This window comes from Haematobia irritans, chromosome 2 (genome assembly GCF_050003625.1).
Source record: "Haematobia irritans isolate KBUSLIRL chromosome 2, ASM5000362v1, whole genome shotgun sequence".
NCBI classification, from domain to species: Eukaryota; Metazoa; Arthropoda; class Insecta; order Diptera; family Muscidae; genus Haematobia; species Haematobia irritans.
In genome coordinates, this window is record NC_134398.1 from 186,717,852 (window position 1) to 186,742,883 (window position 25,032).

General features: G+C 29.5%; 2 protein-coding genes and 1 long non-coding RNA gene across 5 annotated transcripts in view; 1 reads left to right on the plus strand and 2 right to left on the minus strand.

The window, feature by feature from the left end:
- The window catches only part of Tpr2 (Tetratricopeptide repeat protein 2), a 144,335-nt gene extending 139,044 nt beyond the window's left edge, over positions 1 to 5,291 (minus strand). Inside the window, exon 1 of the mRNA XM_075297030.1 lies at positions 4,579 to 5,291. Within this exon, the coding sequence (XP_075153145.1) occupies positions 4,579 to 4,703 (125 nt within the window). The 5' untranslated portion in view covers positions 4,704 to 5,291. The remainder of the gene's footprint in view (positions 1 to 4,578) is intronic.
- A 1,612-nt stretch (positions 5,292 to 6,903) lies between these two features.
- Positions 6,904 to 7,539, minus strand: LOC142224410 (uncharacterized). The gene is made up of 2 exons (XR_012719151.1): positions 7,158 to 7,539; positions 6,904 to 7,090 (listed from the first exon to the last, which is right to left on the minus strand). It is a non-coding gene; the product is annotated as an uncharacterized LOC142224410 (long non-coding RNA).
- Positions 7,540 to 8,701: 1,162 nt separating this feature from the next.
- Cdc14 (cell division cycle protein 14) overlaps positions 8,702 to 25,032 on the plus strand; it is a 193,370-nt gene continuing 177,039 nt past the window's right edge. The window contains exon 1 of one of the 3 annotated variants that reach the window (XM_075297033.1): positions 8,702 to 8,945. The gene's annotated coding sequence lies outside the window, so the exon portion shown is untranslated. The other 2 variants (XM_075297032.1, XM_075297035.1) reach the window with 2 other exon arrangements.

Below are 25,032 nucleotides of genomic sequence, written 5' to 3' on the forward strand. Positions count from 1 at the left end.
TTGACGTTAAAGTTACGTACAAAAACAAGTCTTCAAACGAGCAAATGTTTATCGTACCAGCAAACCACTCACCCCTTCTGGGACGAGTGTGGATTCGCCATCTGAAAATAAATTTATCCGATATCGACCTGGAAAGTACAATGGACAACGGCAAAAATTATGACACAATCAATTCAATCGATAAAATTATTTCTAAATTTGAGGAAATTTTCGAGCCCAAAGTTGGATGTATTCCCGAAGCGGTATGTTACCTCAAGCTGCACAAAGATGCCAAACCAGTTTTTATTCGGGAAAGGAATAGATTCCGACATCGAAAATGTGGTAAAATCTTGTCCCGAATGTGCCATGGTGCAGAAAAATCCAACGAAAGTAACACATCAATGGGAAGAACCAGGTGAGAATTTTGAAAGAGTACATATAGATTATGCCGGCCCATTTCAAAATCATTATTTTTTCGTATTGGTCGATGCAAAATCGAAATGGCCTGAAGTAAGAGTCATTAAAGAAGCACCAACTACTGAAAAAACAATAACTATATTACAAAATATATTTTATACTCACGGTTTTCCTCAAATTATTGTCTCGGACAATGCTACTATTTTTCAAAGTAAAATGTTTCATGAGTATTGTACTCAAAATGGCATTATTCAGAAATTTATTGCGCCAGGGCACCCGGCCACGAATGGCTTAGCCGAAAGGTACATTCAAACATTAAAATATAAACTTAAAGCCATGGAAAACGATAAAATATCAATTAATGAAAAAATTCAAGAAATTGTTTTTCGATATAGATCAACACCATTAGCAGACGGTAATAGTCCATCAAAATTATATCTTGGTCGTGAGTTAAGAATTAAACTGGATGCAATACGCCCCTGGAAGGAAGGATCATCTACAGCTTTAACTCTTAAAGTCCGAAAATTAAGCCTGGGAGATAGAGTACAAGTGCGTTGGTATGGCGGGAACAATCAAACTTGGAAATTTGGAACAGTCAAAGCAAAGTTTGGAAATATGCATTATCAAGTCAAGCTCGATAATGGTTATGAGCTCAAGCGACACATTAACCAGCTATACAAGAGTAACATTGAAAAACCAGAAAAGAAAGTAACGTTTGAATTGCCACCGAGACCAAAACCAACTTATGATGAAATCCGAATCGAGCAACGAGTTACAAACTCATCTATTGCTCCACCTTTTGAATCAGCAACAACTCGGCAGTCACCCACATCAGATTCGTCCACACCATTGAGAAGATCTAGCCGAAGAAGACGACCGCCAGGATATTTAACAGACCACGTCCGTTTTTAGCCTGGGAGACTATAGTGTCTCATATTTTATTTAAATGGCAATCCTTTTATTCTATGTAATTGTATCTTGAATCTGTTACTAACATAACCCTTAATTGCACTCGCTACTTTTGAGTCTCTCACTATAATATAATCTTTTATCATGGAATATTTTCATTCGCAACTAATACTTCAATTGTGTAACACCATTCCATTGTATCTATAATTCAATAAATACTCAATATTAGTAATATCCTTATTCAACGCGTGTTATATTCAATTTCAATACATAACAGAGCGTTTTTGGCAATTTTTTTATAGTAAATTCTTGCAAAATTTTATTTCTAAACAAATTTTTGCAAAATTTAATTTCTATAGAAAATTATTCAGTGGTGCATTATCCTTTCTCAGTTATGCTGGTGATATTTCTGAGTTTTGCCAAAGCTTCTCTAAGTAGTCCCACTGCAATGTGAAACTCCGTTCGGACTCGCCTATAAAAAAGATATCACTTTTCATTGAGCTAAACATCGAATCTGGCAGTACTCGGTGATCTGAGAGAAATTCGCCACTGCGGTATCATAATTGACTGAAAACTCTATGTGAGCCTCATATATCGGGTTGCCTCTATGCCAAACCTAACCTGCATAACCGGTTCATTTGTGTTTATTCTACTGCTAAAACTACTAACAAATAAATTTTGGAAGAGCCTCATCCAGGTGTCTCGAAAGCTGCTAACGAGGGCGATAAAGTGACAAACAATCACGATTTCGTTTCGGTAGGCAGCAGATATTTCGGCTGCAACATTAATTGTCCTTGTTTTCTCTGATTCAAATGTGTGGTCCACACTGACTTGCTGGAAAAGGGTAAAGTAAAGCAAAAATTCAGCAACGACCAATCATTCGGCCGTGCCAATGACGGCTTGAAGATGAAACGCTTATTGGTGAGAAAACTCTTTCTTTCTGACAACGAATTGGCTGACACCTCCCACATCGTCACGATCAAATTAGACTGTCCCAATTTAGCAAAATTTTTCTTCCTTTTCTTTTTTTTCTTTCATGATCAATATGTTACTCGCTAGTTCCAAATTTGTTCAAGAAGGCCTTATTTATAGACCCCGAGAAAATACGATGAGTATTCAGACAGGTCAACAAAGTTAGGACATCGCTGGGCCGGACCAAGTGCATCTAGTTAGGTTAAATTAGGTTAAAGTGGCAGCCCCATTAAGTTTCAGGCTTACTTAGACTATTCAGTCCATTGTGATACTACATTAACTAAAAGTACCTATTACATAGTATGACCACTTCTAGTTTTAACCGCTGAACCTTCTCGATTATTTTCTTCTGTTGAAACAACCAGATTGTTCCAAAAACATTAACTGAAGTTAAAGTTTTCCAAGTCCGCCAGTAATCTAAAGCTATATGCCCCTAAAATTCGCTTACACCTTACACAAAATGCAGGACACTCACACCAGAGGTGTTTAATTAATTCCTTTCCCTCCGCATCATGACAACTCATGCAGTAGTCATTATACTTCGTGCTAATAGTTTTTGCAAAATCGCCTATCTGACAGCGACCCGTTATAGCAGATATCAGGAGTGATATCTGACGTCTTAAGAACACTAGCATATCTAGGTGTCGTTACAACCCTTGCTATTCTCCCATCGAACATTTGCCATCATAACAGCCTTCTCACGCAGTAAGAGCTTGCAGGTAGCCAGAGGCATACCAACAGATTCTAGTTCCCCTGGTATATGTAAGGTAGTTCTTAGCCTTGCTAAGTCATCCGCTTCGCAGTTCCCCGGTATGTTCCTATGGTCAGGCACCCATATTAGGTGAATATTGTACTGCTCTGCCATCTCGTTGAGATATTTGCGGCAGTCGATGGCCGTGTTAAGGAACACGGCCATCAACACGGATTTTATTGCAGATTGACTGTCTGAGTATATTTAATGCCAACATTTGTTGGAACATTACTTCTCAGGCAATACGCCACCTCTCTTATTGCTAATATTTCAGCCTGAAAAACACTACAGTGATTAGGCAATCTGTTCGCTATTCGAAGTTCCAGATCTTTAGAATATATATGTCCATCCAATTTGGAGCCATCAGTATAGAAATCTATATAACGTTTATTCCCTAGGATCTGTGTGTGTGCACCACGCCTCACTGGTGGGAATTAAAGTTTCAAACTTTTTGTTGAAAAGGGTGTAATCCACTATGTTTGGTACATCTGACATTATTTTGAGGACCGTGTGTGTACCTTTTTTTTCGACCACAGCGATAGCGACGTTGTTGCAGCTGACTGTTTGGCTAAAATGATTGTAACTCCGCCGTAGTAATTCCACCAGGTTCGGGGAATTTGAATGCTCCAAAACTATTTAAGGCCCATTTTATTCTAGATTCCAATACAATTTCCTCGATAGGAAATCACAGCTGAGCCTCTGTTGCACCGCCAGACCATGGTTTAAGTTAAAATCATTTTTTTATGCAAAATATTTTCCAAATTTAATATTATACATATGCCTGCCACCACACTACAACATCGTTATAAGCCTAACTGCTGTGGTATATAGCTACTCAACAATTCGGGGTTTTTGTCACCCACTCCCCCTCGGCAATGTTTTGCAAAAAAAAATTGAGGAATTTTAAAAATTAAAAATAAATTCAACCTCATATTTGGCAGCACTCTAGCACAACACATCAATTATCCTTGACCATCCATTAGAACATCACATGTTTACAACACCAACAATAAATACAACAACATTGCACTTAAACTCTCCTCTCATAACAAAACTCTCCAAACACATGTCAACTCTCTCCCATTGCTTAAAAACCAATTGGAAATACACGGTGAAGGGGAAATAGAATAGGAATGAAGAAAAAAACAAAAAATATTCTCCACTACAATGAAAACAAATATTTTAAACCAAAAAAAAACCAAAAATGCAATAGTCATTCGTAGTGACGAAAATAATTCTATCAACAACTTTGCTTTTGCTCATATTTTTTCCTCCACTCTTTTAAACATAACTGAGTTGTTTGAATTTCGCAACATAACTGTAAAAAGAGCTTCACTAGGGAACTGGTTACATAAAAACACACTAGTAGGGGAATAAAATAGGAAAACATAACATAGAAATTTGTATGACATTGTTTTTGTTATGATTTTTGTTGGTGGTTAGAAAATGGTCAGATTTTGTGGGCTGATGTTTTTTTTGCGTGGGGGTTTATGATTGAAGGTTTTGGAAAACTTGTTTTTTTTTCTTCTTCGTCGTAGCTATGTACTTACGTTGCGTTGTCCTTGGGAACTATGCTTTCGCTGGTAGTTTCCATTTCGGTTGGTTCCATTTCAATTTCCATATCGGAGGAGCTGTTTGATGAAGAATCGCTGCTAACAACAATGACGTCTTCCATGTAATTTGTTTTTCAGCAGTTTTTGTCCAAGTTTATTTTAAACGCGCACTCTGCACACAAAACTTATCTCGCAAACACAAAAAGCTATACGGAATTTATTTAAAAGAGGGGGCGAAAATACGCAGAATTTTGCAAACAAAAGAAGAAAATCTTGTTCCTCTTTTTTTGTTGTTGCTTTTGTTAGAAATGTTTTATGCAAAATTTTCTCACTTGAAATTGCAATACACAAATCAACCACAAGCAATATTTTATATCAAGGCGACGATTTCAAACGTGATCACTTTTCTAATATATAATAATTATTATTAACTTTTCTATGTCGTTTCTGTTTTTTTCTTCTACTCCAGGAAAAAAACGGCTGTTTGCTAGCTGTCACACACACATACAGTTGCGTTTTCAGTATCCGAAAAATGCTGCTGCACTGCCAAGCACTTTCCGTGTGGGAAATATCTTAGTTTTGATTAGTTGTTGAATTAAATGAAGTGTTTTGTGCAATAGAAAATTTTAGTTTTACCAAAAATAAAACCACACGTTTAACTTCGGGGCAGCAGCGACAAAAACACACGTTCAGACAATGCAGGCGGTAATAATTAATATTTGATGACGGCGGTATTACAAAACGTACGCCCATGTACTTTTATGCGACGGAGCGCAATTAAATTAAGTACCAATAAGAATCTTTGATTGGTAAACAAAATAAAGTCGTTTAGCGTTAACGACTCTTGACCACGAGTACTTTCATAATGCGCTTTACAGATTATCAGTTATTCCGGACGACAGTGCTCGCGTCGAACATATCCCATATATTGTGCATATTATAAGTTAAGTCCGAAGGCATAATCGATACTGCTGCATGTTTATGGGATCGATAACACATTTACCGATTATTTAGTCATCGCCGACAAGTCGTATCGATCCGACACACTATAAGATTCTTTACAAACACCGACATTCCGTCCGGAATAACTGATAGTCTGTAAAGTGCATAAGCCATAAGGCCGGTACCTTGCCAACATTTTTTGAATTTGGGGGCGCTTCTGAGAATCCCCACGACGTCGAAAACAATCATATACGACATCAAAAACTCGTCGGAAAAGCGCCGTCACTATTGAGAAGTTGTACCACGCCAAGTTACTACGAAAAAGTTTATCATCAGTGCAATTATTAGGTGCCTATTTAGATCAATTTCGAAGGACGCCAATAAGAACCCCTGCAAACTATCAGAAAAAGTGCATTTTAAGGTAATTGTAAAAGAATCATTGTGGTCAAGTAAAACACGATTGTGTAGATGTTTATTGATTTGATTAAACATTTATAATTTCCTATAAATATAGCATTTTTCGGTTTATCTCATCACATTTAACATTATTTTTTGCATTAATAAAAGAATGATGTTGAGTTTTAAGTAGCAAGTTACATATTGCAGCGTCTATCAAGCAGTTTGTTTATTTTCGATGGAGACAGCGTGCCTGGAAAAATATTTGAAAAACGATCACTTTATTCTATTTGGAAAGTCGAAAATTGTTCACCATATACCTTTCACAATTTTAAGCGTAATATCTATGTTTTCAGAACTTTATTTTCGTTTTTATTTAAATAAAATATAACAAGCTGGTTGCGCTTGGCGTTTCACAAAAAATAAAATGGCTCTTCTAACACTAGTGATGGCAAAATTCTTTCATGTACATTTTGTACTTTTTGATATGCTTCCCCCATCACAGTTCGCGATGGTTGTGGTGACATTTACGAGTCTGTGAGTCGAAAATTGTTCACCATATACCTTTCACAATTTTAAGCGTAATATCCATGTTTCCAGAACTTTATTTTCGTTTTTATTTAAATAAAATATAACTAGCTGGTTGCGCTTGGCGTTTCACAAAAAATAAAATGACTCCTCTAACAGTAGTGATGGCAAAATACTTTCATGTACCCTGCCAACATTTTTTGAATTTGGGGGCGCTTCTGAGAATCCCCAGTACGTCAAAAACAATCATATACGATATCAAAAACTCGTCGGAAAAGCGCCGTCACTATTGAGAAGTTGTACCACGCCAAGTTACTACAAAAAGGTTTCGCATGAGTGCAATTATTAGGTGCCTTTATAGATCAATTTAGAACGACGCCAATAAGAGACTCTCCAAACAATCAGAAAAAGCACATTTTAAGATAGTGGTAAAAGAATCATTGTGGTCGAGTAAAACACGTTTGTTTAGATATTTATTTATTTGATTAATCATTTACAAATTCTTACAAATATAACATTTATACCACTATCACATCACATTTAACATAATTTTTTGCATTAATGATGATGTAGAGTTACAAGTAGCGAGTTACATGTTTCAGCGTCTATCAGCCAGTGTTTTTATTCGATGGAGGCAGCGTGTCTGTAAAATATTTGAAAAACAATCACTTTATTCCATTTGGAAAATCAAAAATTGTTCACCAATATACCTTTCACAATTTTAAGCGTAAAATCTATGTTTTCAGAACTTTTGTTTCGTTTTTATTTAAATAAAATATAACAATCTGGTTGCGCTTGGCGTTTCACAAAAAATAAAATGGATTTTGTAAAAGTAGTGATGGCAAAATACATGTATGAAGTACATTTTGTACTTTATGATATGCTGCCCCCCATCACAGTAGGATGGTTGTAGTGACATTTACGAGTCTGTGGTAGCGATGAAGATGAAATGGAACTTTGAAATGCTGGCAGGGTACATTTTGTACTTTTTGATATGCTTCCCCATCACAGTTCGCGATGGTTGAGGTGAAATTTACGAGTCTGTGGTAGCGATGAGGATGAAATGGAACTTTGAAATGCTGGCAGGGAATATGTAACTTGCTACTTAAAACTAAACATCATTCTTTTATAAATGCAAAAAATTATGTTAAATGTGATGAGATAAACCGAAAAATGTTATATTTATAAGAAATTATAAATCAATAAACATCTACACAATCGTGTTTTACTTGACCACAATGATTCTTCTACAATTACCTTAAAATGCACTTTTTCTGATAGTTTGCAGGGGTTCTTATTGGCGTCCTTCGAAATTGATCTAAATAGGCACCTAATAATTGCACTGATGAGAAACTTGTTCGTAGTAACTTGGCTTGGTACAACTTCTCAATAGTGACGGCGCTTTTCCGACGAGTTTTTGGTGTCGTATATGATTGTTTTCGACGTAGTGGGGATTCTCAGAAGCGCCCCCAAATTCAAAAAATGTTGACAGGGTGTGTCTCCTTAAGTTTTAGAAGGATTGAATACTTAGTACAAATGAACTGAAAATTTTTTCTATGTCAAGTGTTATTCGTATGTATGACAAGCTTTCTATAATAAAGGAAGTCAGAATTATTATTTTATAAGAAATTTTACTAAATTTGAGAAAACTTGGTTTTAGTTCATATTTTGTTTATTTTTACGAATGCTTTGTTATCAGTGAATAAAATTTTCTTGTTCAGTAGTAATTTCTTATACCCAGCGAAGAAAACAGTATTAGTAAAATTCCATTCCTTATTCTAGTTAATGAACTATTCCTAACTGCTTTAAGTTTAGGATTTTTTTACTGAAGCAAGTAAATTTTATTATTTTAAACAAAAATTTAACTTAATGGAAATAAATTGGCTAAACTAAATTGATGAACATATTTTCCTTTAGTTCCGAAGGCAATTTTTTCTTGGTGCAGTTTGCGATTGTTGCAGAGTCACTCACGAGTCTGTGGTAGCGATGAGGATGAAATGGAACTTTGAAATGCTGGTATTTAAACTACCGTATTTTTCTGATATAAAAGAACAATTTGTAACAGAAAAAGTTATAGATATTCATTGCGCGAACCGTTCCATATTAAATATCCATCTTTTGCATTGCCATATGTTTTGAATATGTTGTGGCAACACTTTTTTTCAAAAACGCGCTCCGAAAGGGAAAGAGACAACAATAGATTCAACAGCTTTCCAACTGGAATACCAATTTGACACTTGTCAAATATTTTGAAAAAGATACGTTGAAGAGAGGAAGAACATAGATATAACTAATGAATAAAAAATAATTTAAGTGATAAATTATTCGTATTTGCACATTGAAAAATTAAATAGATCATTGTATTAAATTATAGTTATAGAGATTAATGGAAAAAACATTGTTTTCTTTAAAATAACCAATTGGAATTGTGGTGGCGGCAGACACTTGTCAACAAAACTGTGTGTGCTCTCTGCCATTGCCCTGTTTCATCAAAATCTGTGAGTGTGGCATTTTCTTTGATTATAAAATTTGAGCTCAACGTAGTCGGACGTGTTTACGTTGTCACCGTGGTCGCAGGTCCCTCGTTATAAACGCGTTCTTATTTTTCTTCTTATTGTCATATTCTTTATTATTTTATATATTTTTTTGTTAACGTTTATACACCTTGAATAATTAACGAAGAAAATTTGAGAATAAAACCAAAATCTTATGTGAAAAATAAGAGAAAAATTAACGTGTTGACAGCAGTTCATTGCGAACAGAATTTTTTTCCCATTCCTAAAAAGTGGGAGTTAGTTAAACGGGCAAGTGTGGAGTATAGAAACGAAAAAAAAAACGAAAATAGAAAACAAGTGACAGGGAAACCCTGATAAATGAATATTGATACATTTTGTATATAATTTAAAAGAAATCTGGAAATTGTCAATAAAAAAAAAACGTGGAAGTGTAGAATTTTGAATAAAAATTTGTGATTTTTGATCCAATACCGCCTTCATCATTTAGGAGGTGTGGGAGCAAGTAGTCATCCAAAATTAGTGCGTAATTTTTTTCTCGAGACGAAATCTCTCGAGTAACGGCATTTGGAGTAAGAAAAAGGTTGTACCTTGTTCGTGTGTGTGGTTGGTTGGTATTTTTGGTGCGGGAAAAACCACACAGAAGTCTTCTCGTGAGGTAAGTTTCTGCTTCTTTCCATTTTTCCACATTGGATGTGGTTGGTCATTCTTATGTCGTCGGCTGATTTTGTTTTCTTCTGTATTTCTTTTCGTCTTCGTGCCGCTATCATCCCAACAAATTTGTTATAAATGGTGGGCAACTTATAGTGGCGGTAGTTTAATGACACATTTTCTTACCAGAGATGTTGTATTGCAAAAGGAAATCCGGAAATTAGTGATAGCGAAACTGGTTTTCATAGCACATCTTATAATTATTATACAAATTGTAACGGTTATTTTTGTGTAAAGATGCTGCAGTTCTCCACCGTAGCCAAAATTTAGTTTACGCAGTTATATGTTTTACTCCCATTATCTTAATTGTTGTTATTGTTAATGCATTGTGATTCTTCTTTCACTTTGCTGTCAAAATATGCCACACATACACACACACCAACTTCGGTATCTCTTGTTTGTTTTTTTATGTTGTGTGTGGTTTTTCTTATTGTTGCTCGTCGCGTATATCATGTATTTCTTGTTTTTTTCCCTTTTGCTTCATTGACTTAACTCCGTTTTTTTGTATTTTGTTGTTTTCATCTTCATTCTATTATTTCAATCATGCATTCCATTCTGCGTCACAACCACAATGGTGGCCGCTGCTAGCAGCGAAAAATGACGGCGTAAAAGTCAAATTGTCTTTAAAATAGTCGGACTGAGATTTATGTACATGGCTCTTGTGAGTGTGGCAAGAGTTGCCATATATTTTTTTTAATAACCAGAGGTCTCGCTTCGTAATCCAATCCACTTTATTTGTCCGATTGGTCCAATTTGTTTATGTCTAGGGCATATATATTTTAATTTGCAACACAAAACGTTAAGTACTATCCAGGCAATATGGAACTCCTGGTAAATCTTATTTCGAATCCGATCAAAACAAACTTTAGAAGGCACAGACTTCATGAGGATCATGTAGCTGAAGCGGTGAGAAGCTATAGGTTAATCATGTTTTCGAATTCCAACTACCGCCCATAGCATTGGACCTGCCACGGCTTGCTAGTATAGGCCCAGCTAAGATCAGGCAAGTACTGCCGCCTCAATTCCTACTAGGGCTTTATTAACTCAATGTGTCGGGTATAAAATCTGAGGGCCGTTTGCACAGAATGAAGGCTGCAACTTATTAATAAACAATCCTAAAACGACACAAATTTAACAAATTTGGATTATTTTTTTGGGATCTCCAAAAATCCTGGGATTCCAAAAAAAAAAAAAAATCCACATATAATGTGATAAGCCTCATGGAGGAACAAATTTCATCCCACTCGATTGAAATGTAGTATACGATATCAGTTAGAGGGCATATCTAACGTCCATGCAAAAAATGTCCATAAGGATTCATAAATATATATAGACCCTTAGAAACTAGTCCCCAGACTTGACTTCTTGCGTTCTCTGCAGGAACAAATTTCATCCGAAGCGATTTAAATATTGTCAAAATTTTATTTCTACAGAAAATTTTTCCAAAATTTTATTTCTATAGATAATTTTGCCAAAATTTTATTTCTATAGAAAATTGTATATCTTTATAGTTTTTTTACTTTTATTTCTATAGACAATATTGCTAAAATTTTATTTCTGAAGAAAATTTTGTCAAAATTTTATTTCTATAGAAAATTGTATCTCTTTATATTTTTTTAATTTTATTTCTATAGATTTTTTTTTAACTTTTGTTTCTATAGACAATAGTTATTATTAGAAAATTTTGCAAAATTTTATTTCTATAGAAAATTTTTTCAAAATTTTATTTCGACAGAAATTTTGTCAAAATTTTATTTCTATAGAAAATTTTGTCAAAATTTTATTTCTATAGAAAATTGTGTCAAAATTTTATTTTTATAGAAAATTGTGTCAAAATTTTATTTCTATAGAAAATTTTGTCAAAATTTTATTTCTATAGAAAATTTTGTCAAAATTTTATTTCTATAGAAAATTTTGTCAAAATTGTATTTCTATAGAAAATGTTTTAGAATTTTAGTTCTATAGAAAATTTTTGACAATTTTTATTCCTCTAAAAAATTTGTGCAAATTTTTATTTCTATAGAAAATTTTTGCAAAATTTTATTTCTATAGAAATTTTGTCAAAATTTTATTTCCATAGAAAATTTTGTCAAAATTTTATTTCTATAGAAAATTTTGTCAAAATTTTATATATATAAAAAATTTTGCCAAAATTTTATTGCTATAGAAAATTTTGTCAAAATTTTATTTTTGTAGAAAAATTTGTCAAAATTTGTTTTTGGAAAATGGTTGAAAAATGTTGTTTCTATAGAAAATTTTGTCAAAATTTTATTAAAATTTTTACAAAATTTTATTTCTATAGAAAATTTTTGCAAAATAAAAAAATACTTTTCCTCTGTTGGTTAAGCTACACTTGTTGTTTACTCAATGCATGGTTTTAAGCTGAAATCAAAAACAACAATAATGATTGAAGAGTAAACCAACAATAACAAACAAAACGAATGAAGATAGAGGAAGTTCGCTCAAAAAAAAATCCCAGCCAACTATATTCAAATCGATGATTTGAGTTTGGAAAGGGAAAGAAATATGCTTGCAAATTTGTCTACTGTGTAAACAAATTTGCAAACAAATTTTTAGTTCAAGTGTAGTTCACTTTGGGTTGAGTGAATTACCCGAAGAAATTCTGATATTTAGTTCATAGTTTTGCTGCAAGTATGCTGATGAGGAATGTGGTAATCATAGACCAATTAATATAGAGACATACCTTGATAATTCACCATGGTTTTATTTATTTGCAGAGCGCAGTCATTCCACTTAATTGCGCAGTCAAGTGACTCAATTTCTTTATGAAAAAAGAGAATTACCGTACAAATCAGTCAATTTGCATTACAAAAAGGTATAGAATTTTATATGTTTTTCCAATATTTGGTGTTTCGTCAAGAGAACAAAGGAAAGAAAACAATAATAAAGCCAAATTAAAAAATCACTCAATTGCAGACCAAAAAGAGCCCTCTACGGTGTGCAGACAAACCATAGACAATAGATGTTATATAGATCCATGTGTCTCTTTAAAAAAATGTGTCAGTTCCAAAAATTAATTTTCTGACATTTCGTTTTGATTTTTTCGTAAAGAGTCAGTCCCAAATATTAAATTTCGTGCATTTGCTTTTGTGTTGTTCGTAAAGAGCAATGCTACTCAAAATTAAATTTCGTATTTTCTCGGTTTTGGTCACAATTTTTTGTTCAAATATGAACTTTTAATATATTAATTTATTTATAAATCCTCTGGTGCAACATAAACGTTCTAATTTTGTGTAAAATTGGCAAACTACAAATGGAAAACGAAAGAGATTGTAAGCGTGCTCTTATTTTTCTCGTTTATTGTTAATCTTCGGAACTGTCAAACATAGTTTGACACCCATGGCCCATCTATGTATTATAATGTCTATGAGACAAACTACTGCGCTGTGAATTCACTTGAGATGTCTTATATTTTATTGGTCAGAAAAAACACCTTATGTTAGATTATTATTATTCCGTTTATATCAATTCTTGGATCAAGTCTAACAATAAACACCCTTTGTTAAATTCCTTTAAAATCACAATGTTTGGCAACTCTAATTCGATATTCTCTCATTCTAAATCATTGAGGTGAGATTGTAGGTGAAATTCTCTCTCACCAATATCTCTCTTGATTTTGTCACTCTCAACGGATTTATTTTATTTTGCCTTGTATTTACGGTGTTTGTTTAATTAATGTTTGGAATTCCCCTCGCTCGATCTCTTCTTATCATCACTATTCTTGTTAATTAAGAACTAAACAAATTAAATTCGTCAATTACCTTTTTTTTTACTTGGTTGTTTCGCATGAGTTGTGGGGTGTTGTATTGCACTCATTCTCGCTTTTATTGTTTGGAAGTAGTTGTTGCTTTTTCTTGGCATAAAATTAATTAATCGTCAATGTTCTACTAAAGGGTGATTTGTTAAGAGCTTGATAACTTTTTTTTAAAAAAAAACGCATAAAATTTGCAAAATCTCATCGGTTCTTTATTTGAAACGTTAGATTGGTCCATGACATTTACTTTTTGAAGATAATTTCATTTAAATGTTGACCGCGGCTGCGTCTTAGGTGGTCCATTCGGAAAGTCCAATTTTGGGCAACTTTTTCGAGCATTTCGGCCGGAATAGTCCGAATTTCTTCGGAAATGTTGTCTTCCAAAGCTGGAATAGTTGCTGGCTTATTTCTGTAGACTTTAGACTTGACGTAGCCCCACAAAAAATAGTCTAAAGGCGTCAAATCGCATGATCTTGGTGGCCAACTTACCGGTCCATTTCTTGAGATGAATTGTTCTCCGAAGTTTTCCCTCAAAATGGCCATAGAATCGCGAGCTGTGTGGCATGTAGCGCCATCTTGTTGAAACCACATGTCAACCAAGTTCAGTTCTTCCATTTTTGGCAACAAAAAGTTTGTTAGCATCGAACGATAGCGATCGCCATTCACCGTAACGTTGCGTCCAACAGCATCTTTGAAAAAATACGGTCCAATGATTCCACCAGCGTACAAACCACACCAAACAGTGCATTTTTCGGGATGCATGGGCAGTTCTTGAACGGCTTCTGGTTGCTCTTCACTCCAAATGCGGCAATTTTGCTTATTTACGTAGCCATTCAACCAGAAATGATGAGGCTCATTTGAACAAAATTTGTCGATAAAAAAGCGGATTTTCTGCCAACTTTTCTAGGGCCCATTCACTGAAAATTCGACGTTGTGGCTCGTTAGTAAGTCTATTCATGGTGAAATGTCAAAGCATACTGAGCATCTTTCTCTTTGACACCATGTCTGAAATCCCACGTGATCTGTCAAATACTAATGCATGAAAATCCTAACCTCAAAAGAATCACCCTTTATAAGTATTTTTTGTTGTTGCTGTAAAAAGCAAAAAAAAAATTAGCTTTGTTGGCAATAATCGCCAATAGAAACGTACAAAATTTTCAATTGTTTTGCAAACAAAATTAATGAAGAGCATACATTAAAGGGCACAATTTGATAATCACTTGATCATACCAATTTCAATAAAATTTTATCAAGCTTATTTCAAGCGATTTTACATAGAAGAGATATGTAAATAAATGACAACAACATATAAATATTTAGTTTTCAATAGAATACATAAAAATGACAAAAAGTTAAATTAGTTGGGGCTCCATGCATCATTACTTCTGATTCAGAAGAATTTTGAGATTTGGTAAACATTTTAATACCAATCGAACGTTATAATCGTTTCAGTATATCTTCGGTTAAAATTTGGCTTTTCCATCCCTTCCCGTATAGCCAATTTCTATGGACGATTATATCACAATATTTTGCATTCATTTACAACTTGTTTTTCACATATAGATGGCACTGAAACGAATATTCATATAGGAATTTATATCACCTCACATCAATATTAATTAGCTTAGAACTACCAGACGGTATTTCAGCGTAATATTATTGAGCCATAGAATATTGAAAATACTATATATTTTTTTCTCTTCTCTTAGCAAACAATAAAGTACAATCCTCTTACACATGTTTATTTTTTGCAATATAATACCAATAAAATTTAATTGAATTTAATTACAAAAAACTGGAACTTTAATTAAACGCCCAAAATGGTCCTTAAATGTTGCCCTTTTTGTTTCTCCTCTATTTTTAACATACTGATACACTTCAATTATTTTTAAGGGTATCATAAAAAAGGTTAATCGTTTTTTACATAAATTATTCGAAGAAAGTACTTTAAGAATATTATTTTGGCTTTGCAAGCATGACGACAGTTCATAAACCATTGCAGCATCTTAGAGACCATGCAGCATGAAAAGGTTTTATTGCAAAATTTATTAATAAATTTTATCTGAGTATATTGTAATAAGAAGATGTTTTCACTCACATCTATTGTAAGTGAAAGAAAATATGCTAGTGTGTGCAGAATTCAATGGTTTAAAAAAATAATTTCATAATTTCTTTTATTTACCCACCATTCAGGAAAATGTATTAGACGTTAATTAATTATTAAACTCAAGAACAATTTCTTCATAGGGAAATTTGTTAAAATTTTATTTCTATAGAAAATATTGTCAAAATTTTATTTCTATAGAAAATTTTCTCAAAATTATATTTCTATAGAAAATTTTCTCAATATTTTATTTGTATAGAACATTTTCTCAAAATTTAATTTCTATAGAAAATTTTTGCAAAATTTTATTTCTCTAAAATATTTGTGCAAAATTTTATTTCTATAGAAAATTTTGGCAAAATTTTATTTATATAGAAAATTTTTGCAAAATTTTATTTCTATAGAAATTTTTTCAATATTTTATTTCTATAGAAAATATTTTAGAATTTTAGTTCTTTTTTCTTTTGAAAAAATTTTCTATAGAAATAATATGTTGACAAAATTTCCTATAGAAATAAAAATTTTACAAACTTTTCTATAGAAATAAAATTATACAAACTTTTCTATAGTAATAAAATTTTGCAAAAAATTTCTATAGAAATAAAATTTTAACAATATTTTCTATAGAAATAAAATTTTTGACAATATCTTCTATGGAAATAGAATTTTGGCAAAATTTTCTATAGAAATAAAATTTTGACAAACTTTTCTATAGAAATAAATTTTTTTACAAAATTTTCTATAGAAAAAAAATTGACGAAATTTTCTATAGATTTAAGATTTTGGCAAATATTTTATTGACATTAAAATTTGACAAAATTCTTTATAGAAATAAAATTGTGACAACATTTTCTATGTAAATAAAATGTTGACAAAATTCTCTATAGAAATAAAATTTCGAAAAATTTTCGATAGAAATAAAATTTTGACAAAATTTTCTATAAAAATAAAATTTTGCAAAAATTTTCAATAGAAATACAATTTTGCAAAAATTTGCTATAGAAATAATTTTTTGCAAAAATTTTCTATAGAAATAAAATGTTATTTGTATAGAAAATTTTGTCAAAATTTTATTTCTATAGAAAATGTATTAGAATTTTAGTTCTATAGAAAATTGTTGACAATTTTTATTCCTCTAAAAAATTTGTGCAAATTTTTATTTCTATAGAAAATTTTTGCAAAATTTTATTTCTATAGAAAATTTTTGTAAAATTTTATTTCTATAGATAATTTTGTCAAAATTTTATCTCCATAGATAATATTGTCAAAATTTTATTTTTATATAAAAAATCTCCCAAAATTTTATTTCTATAGAAAATTTTTGTAAAATTTTATTTCTATAGAAATTTTTTGCAAATTTTTATTTCTGTAGAAAATTTTTGCAAAATTGTATTTCTATAGAAAATTTTTGCAAAACTTTATTTCTATCGAATATTTTATTTCTCTAGAATTTTTTTGCAAAATTTTATTTCAAAATTTTATTTCTGTAGAAAATTTGTGCAAAATTTCATTTCTATAGAAAATTTTAGTAAAATTTTATTTCTATAGAAAATTTTGTCAAAATTTTATCTCTATAGAAAATATTGTCAAAATTTTATTTCTACAGAAAATTTTTTCAAATTTTTTACTTCTTTAGAAACTTTTTGCAAAAATTTATTTCTATAGAAAATTTTTGCAAAATTTTATTTCTATAGAAAATTTTGTCAAAATTTTATTTCCATAGAAAATTGTTACAATTTTTTTTCTATAGAAACTTTTTGCAAAATTTTATTTCTATAGAAAATTTTTGCAAAATTTTATTTCTGTAGAAAATTGTTGCAAAATTTTATTTCTATAGAAAATTTTGTCAAAACTTTATTTCTATAGAAAATTTTATTTCTATAGAAATTTTTTGCAAAATTTTATTTCTGTAGAAAATTTGTAAAATTTTTATAAATTTTTGTATAATTTTATTTCTATAGAAAATTTTGTCAAAATTGTATATAGAAAATTTTGTCAAAATTGTATCTCTATAGAAAATATTGTCAACATTTTATTTCTATAGAAAATTTTGTCAAAATTTTATTTCTATAGAACATTTTTGCAAAATTTTATTTCTATAGAAAATGTTTATTTCTATAGAAAATTTTTGCAAAATTTTATTTCTATAGAAAATTTTGTCAACATTTTGTTTCCATAGAAAATTGTTGCTATTTTTTTTTTGTCTATAGAAAATTTTTGTAAAATTTTATTTCTATAGAAAATGTTTGCAAAATTTTATTTCTATACAAAATTTTTGCAAAATTTTATTTCTGTAGAAAATTTTTGCAAAATTTTATTTCTATAGAAAATTTTGTTAAAATTTTATTTCCATTGAAAATTTATGCAAAATTTTTTTTCTATAGAAACTTTTTGCAAAATTTTATTTCTATAGACAATTTTTGCAAATTTTTATTTCTATAGAAAATTTTGCAAAACTTTATTTCTATAGAAAATTTTATTTCTATAGAAATTTTTTGCAAAATTTTATTTCTGTCGAAAATTGGAGCAAAATTTTATTTCTATAGAAAATTTTTGTAAAACTTTATTTCTATAGAAAATTTTGTCAAAATTTTATCTCTATAGAAAATATTGTCAAAATTTTATTTCTATAGAAAATTTTGTCAAAATTTTATTTCCATAGAAAATTGTTGCAATTTTTTTTCTATAGAAACTTTTTGCAAAATTTTATTTCTATAGAAAACTTTTGCAAAATTTTATTTCTATAGAAAATTTTTGCAAAATTTTATTTCTGTAGAATTTTTTTGCAAAATTTTGTCAAAATTTTATTTCCATAGAAAATTTTTGCAAAACTTATTTCTATAAAAAATTTTATTTCTATAGACTTTTTTGCAAAATTTTATTTCTGTAGAAAATTTGTAAAATTTGTAGAAATTTTTGTAAAATTTTATTTCTATAGAAAATTTTGTCAAAATTTTATTTCCATAGAAAATTGTTGCAATTTTTTTTTCTATAGAAACTTTTTGCAAAATTTTATTTCTATAGAAAAATTTTGCAAAATTTTATTTCTATAGAAAATTTTTGTAAAATTTTAATTCTGTAGAAATTTTTTGCAAAATTTTATTTCTGTAGAAAATTTTTGCAAAATTTTATATCTATAGAAAATTTTTGCAAAACTTTATTTCTATAGAAAATTGTATTTCTATAGACATTTTCTGCGAAATTTTATTTCTGTAGAAAATTTGTAGACATTTTTGTAAAATTTTATTTCTATAGAAAATGTTGGCAAATTTTTTTTTCTGTAGAAAATTTTGTCAAAATTTTATCTCTATAGAAAATTTTTGGAAAATTTTATTTCTATAGCAAGTTTTGTCAAAAATTTGTTTCTATATAAAATTTTGGAGTAAAGTACTTTGGAAATAAATGTGTTTCCAATTGTTTTCTTTTGCCAGACATATTGGTATTAGTAGATTCTCCAAAGAGCACATTAAGCCTTACTTAGCGGTATACCCTAATAAACCTATGACTATGGGAATGAGACTTTCAAGTAGAGTTCTGCATCATTTAGTGCTGTAACATGATTTTCCATGATTGTTTTTCTACCAAATTGTTGCTTATACCATCACCACCACAGCCAGTCTATTTTCTCCAACAATTCAAACGCAAAAATATCTCCACAAAATTTCCTATTCGTTGACATACATTTTTTTCTTGCTAAGGATGACACCACATATAAAAGAAAGCTTTCAAACGCTTAGAAATCCCCCTCAAAAAAAAAAAACAATGAGTTTGCTGAAAGAGCACAACAGCCATAAATTCTTAATGAAATTTTGCGTTTTTTCGCTTTTGTTTGGGCTGTCACGCGTAAGGTCAAAGGATAAGTGAGTACTTTCGTGAATAATGAAATTCACTTTCGTTTTGCGTAGTTGTTGCCGTACAAAATTTATACCATGCGAAACCATTGGCAACATATGCTTACACCCTTGACGATGGTTACTTCTAGAGTATGGCATAAAAACATACACACATATTTTATGTTTCCCAGGTAATTCGGCCGTAATCATAAACGAAAGGGTTTTCATAACTAATAAGAAACCACCACCCTACCAATCTGTTGTTTCCCTTCCCCCAAGACAGTAATGACATTTATTATGTTTGCCAACTAATTACGAATGATAGCGCCGGTTTGTTATATCTGTGACACCGGTAGGAACTTTCGTCGAACACTTGATTTAAATATCTAAGAGGAATTTTGTAAAATCAACAATAAATTAAGATTATTGTTAAGAGTGGGTCCTACTCTTTGGTGGCCTCTTGGAAGCTGCAGGTCCCCCATTTATAGTTCTTTTCTCTGACCATATGTTAACCCTCTAATGCCCCAATTTTTTTGCCAGCTGATTAAATATTCAATGTTAAAGATACAAAATCAAGAAAACGACAAAAGAAAAATTTATACGGTAAAATTCAGTATATGATGCAAAGCCCCTTGAACAGTTTTAACTAAATTTTCTTTTTATTTTACCCATTTTCGATGGCTTAAGGTGTGTTTTACTAAAAGCTTCCTCATTTAACGAAGCCCGCCTAAAGGCGGGATTGGGCATTAGAGGGTTAATAGTTAGGTAGCCATCTCGGTGTCTGACAGAATTTTCTATAGATATAAAATTTTGATAACATTTTATATAGAAAACAATTTGACAAAATTTTCTATAGATATACAATTTGGATAAAATTTTCTATAGATATAAAATTTGGATAAAATTTTATGTAGATATAAAATTTGGATAAAATTTTATATAGAAAAAAAAAATTGACAAAATTTTTTATAGAAATAAAATTTTGAAAAAATTTTCTATAGAAATAAAATTTTTACAAACTTTTCTAAAGAAATAAAATTTTGACAAAATTTTCTAAAGAAATAAAATTTTGACAAAATTTTCTATAGAAATAAAATGTTGGCAAAATTTTCTATAGAAATAAAATTTTGACAAAATTTTCTATAGAAATAGAATTTTGACAAAATTTTCTATAGAAATAAAATGTTGATAAAATTTTCTATAGAAATACCATTTTGACAAAAATTTCTATAGAAATAAAATTTTGACAAAATTTCTATAGAAATTAAATTTTGAAAAATTTTCTATAGAAATAAAATGTGGACAAAATTTCCTATAGAAATAAAAATTTTTACAAACTTTTCTAAAGAAATAAAATTTTGACAAAATTTTCTAAAGAAATAAAATTTTGACAAAATTTTCTATAGAAATAAAATGTTGGCAAAATTTTCTATAGAAATAAAATTTTTCCAAAATTTCCTATAGGTATAAAATTTTGACAAAATTTTTTGAAGAAATACAATTTTGAGAAAATGTTCAATAGGAATAAAATTTTGACAAAATTTTCTATAGAAATAAAATTTTGACAAAATTTTCTATAGAAATAAAATTTTGACAAAATTTTCTAAAGAAATAAAATTTTTACAAAATTTTCTAAAGAAATAAAATTTTGTCAACATTTTCTATACAAATAAAATTTTGGCAAAATTTTTTATAGAAATAAAATTTTGACAAAATTTTCTATAGAAATAAAATTTTGAGAAAATTTTCTATAGAAATAAAATTTTGACAAAATTTTCTATAAAAATAAAATTTTGACAAAATTTTCTATATAAATAAAATTTTGACAAAATTTACTATAGAAATAAAATTTTGACAAAATTTTGTATAGAAATAACATTTTGACAAAATTTTTTTTCTATAGAAATAAAATTTTGACAAAATTTTCTATAGAAATAAAATTTTGACAAAATTTTCTATAAAAATAAAATTTTGACAAAATTTCTATAGAAATTAAATTTTGAAAAAAATTTCTATAGAAATAAAATGTGGACAAAATTTCCTATAGAAATAAAAATTTTACAAACTTTTCTATAGAAATAAAATTTTGCAAACAGTAATAAAATTTTGTAAAAAATTTCAATAGAAATAAAATTTTAACAAAATTTTCTATAGAAATAAAATTTTTGACAATATTTTCTATGGAAATAGAATTTTGGCAAAATTTTCTATAGAAATAAAATGTTGACAAACTTTTCTATAGAAATAAAATTTTGACAAAATGTTCTATAGAAAAAAAAAAATTGATAAACTTTTTTATAGAAATAAAATTTTGCAAAAACCTTCAATAGAAATAAAATTTCGAAAAAAATTTATATAGAAATAAAATTTTGACAAAATTTTCTATAGAAATAAAAAAATTTTGTATAGAAATACAATTTTGCAAAAGTTTGCTATAGAAATAATTTTTTGCAAACATTTTCTATAGAAATAAAATTTTGACAAAAATTTCTTAGAAATAAAATTTTGACAAAATTTTTTAAAGAATGAAATAAAATTTTGACAAAATTTTCTATAGAAATAAAATTTTGACAAACTTTTCTATAGAAATAAAATTTTGACAAAATTTTCTATAGAAATAAAATTTTGACAAAATTTTCTAAAGAAATAAAATTTTGACAAAATTTTCTATAGAAATAAAATTTCTACAAAATTTTCTATAGAAATAAAATTTTGGCAAAATTTTCTATAGAAATAAAATTTTGATAAAATTTTCTATAGAAATAAAATTTTGACAAAATTTTCTATAGAAATAAAATTTTGACAAAATTTTCTATAGAAATAAAATTTTGACAAAATTTTCTATAGAAATAAAATCTTGACAAAATTTTCTATAAAAATAAAATTTTGACAAAATTTTCTATAGAAATAAAATTTTGACAAAATTTTCTATAGAAATACCATTTTGACAAAAATTATTTTCATAGAAAATTTTGCAAAATATTATTTTCACAGAAAATTACGTCCAAATTTTTTTTTTTTTATAGACAATTTTGTTGAAATTTGGTTTTCATAGAATGTATCGTCCAACTTTGATTTTCATTCAGAAGATCTCACTCATATAACCTTGATTTTCATAGAAAATTACGTCGAAAATTGATTTCATCGATCGAATTTCGTCGAGACTTGTCAAATAAAGTTTCTATAAAAATGAATTTTTGATGGTATTTTCTATAGAAATTTCGACGAAATAAAATTTTGACAAAATTTTCTATAGAAATAAAATGTTGACAAAATTTTCTATAGAAATAAAATTTTGACAAAATTTTCTATAGAAATAAAATTTTGACAAAATTTTCTATAGAAATAAAATGTTGAGAAAATTTTCTATAGAAATAAAATTTTAACAAAATTTTCTATAGAAATAAAATTTTGACAAAATTTTCTATAGAAATAAAATTTTGACAAAAAAAATTGTTAGAAACAAAATTTTGCAAAAATTTTCTATAGAAACAAAAATTTTGCAAAAATTTTCATAGAAACAAAATTTTGCAAAAATTTTCTATAGAAATAAAATTTTGAAAAAATTTTCTATAGAAACAAAATTTTGCAAAAATTTTCCAATAATTTTTTATAGAAACAAAATTTTGCAAAATTTTTCTATGGAAATAAGATTGTGACAAATTTTTCGGTAGAAATAAAATTTTGACAAAAATTTATATAGAAATAAAATTTTGACAAATTTTAATAAAGAAATAAAATTTTGACAAAATTTTATATAGAAATAAAATTTTGACAAAACGTTCTATAGAAATAAAATTTTGACAAAATTTTATTTAATACCATAAGTATAAAGGGAAGCTTAAAATCTTTAGATCCAATAAAAAAGTAGTGAACATTTTTAAATTTGTCTTCAATGTGACGCTTTCCTCAATTAACAAGTTCCAAAACCTCTTACTCTTCTCTTTCTTCCCCCCATAAATCGCAGTAAAATGAAAAGGCTTTATCGTTTGCAACCTAAATGACCAAGTACACAAACATCTATAATAGATGGAAAATACTGGTGAAAAAGAAAACATTTGACCCAGGATGAACGACATGAATGCCTTTTATGCCAGTCTTAAACATTAACCATTACTTAGTAAGACTGTAACCTCTTAAAAACTATTTGGTGATGGCCCCACCAGCACCATCGAAAGCAGAACAAATGATAGAGTGGTGGTGGTCTGGTCCTTTTGCCACAGCCAGATATTGGTTGTATTCCATTACGGTCATTCATTCGTGGTAGAGATTGAGAAAGAGCGAGGATGAAAGCAAGGGGCAGACAATAAGATAGATATACACACATATATGCCATGAATATGGCAAAGGGCTAATGTGGTTTTGTGGCGTTGTCATCGTCAACATCGTTGTCGTGACACAGTGCCTCACTTTCATTATGGTCTATAGTTGGTTTTGGTTTTGTTCTTGTAAACCCTCATTCTTCCTTTTGCTTTCACTAGCGGCTTCCACTTCTCATAATCGCCTCTTCGCTGAAGGTTTAAGTTTATTGACGTTTTCCTCGGTATGTCGTTTGTGTTTTTGCTGGTGTTTGCGAAAAAGACCAGAGCCGACGTATATCATTTTGCAAAGCTTGGGCTGTTTGGTCACATGTACACGTGTCATCTACTTTGACAAGCCATTTACTACCACAAATGTTGTTAGTGCTACTGATAATGGCTTTTCTGGATGAAATTCTCAATATAGGGGTCTCAAAAGGCCCTAAAATTGGAATATACCAACCTTAGGTTAGGTTAGGTGGCAGCCCGATGTATCAGGCTCACTTAGACTATTCAGTCCATTGTGATACCACATTGGTGAACTTCTCTCTTATCACTGAGTGCTGTCCGATTCCATGTTAAGCTCAATGACAAGGGACCTCCTTTTTATAGCCGAGTCCGAACGGCGTTCCACATTGCAGTGAAACCACTTTGAGAAGCTTTGAAACCCTCAGAAATGTCACCAGCATTAGTGAGGTGGGATAATCCACCGCTGAAAAACTTTTTGGTGTTTGGTCGAAGCAGGAATCGAACCCACGACCTTGTGTATGCAAGGCGGGCATGCTAACCATTGCACCACGGTGGCTCCCAACCTTCCTTGTACTGGTTACAATTTCGGCATTAGATAAATATTTTTAATTAAGACATTGCACATGCCTTCATTTTTTTCGGTGCACTAGAATCTCTTGGCTTAAAGTAGCTGTGGATGAAGATCTATTTCATCGAAATTTTATTTTCAAACAATATTTGAGTTAATATTTGATTTTTATAGAAAATTTGGTCGAAACTGGGTTTTTATAGAAATGGTCGTCGTTAATTGGTTTTTCATAGAAAAATTCTTCGAAATTTATTTTCGTAGAAAATTTCGTCCAAAATATCATTTTCATAAAAAATTTTGTCAAAATTTTATTTTCATAGAAAATAACGTTCAAATTTTAGTTTTACAGAAAATTTAGTCGAAATTTGATTTTTATAGAAAAATTTGTCGAAATTTCATTTTCATAAGAAATTTTGTCAAAATTTTATTTTTATAGAAAATTAAGTCCATTATAATGGAAAGAAAGAATTTTTCGAATTTATTTCACAGACAATTTTGTCAAAATTGTCTTCATAGAAAATTTTTTCGAAATTT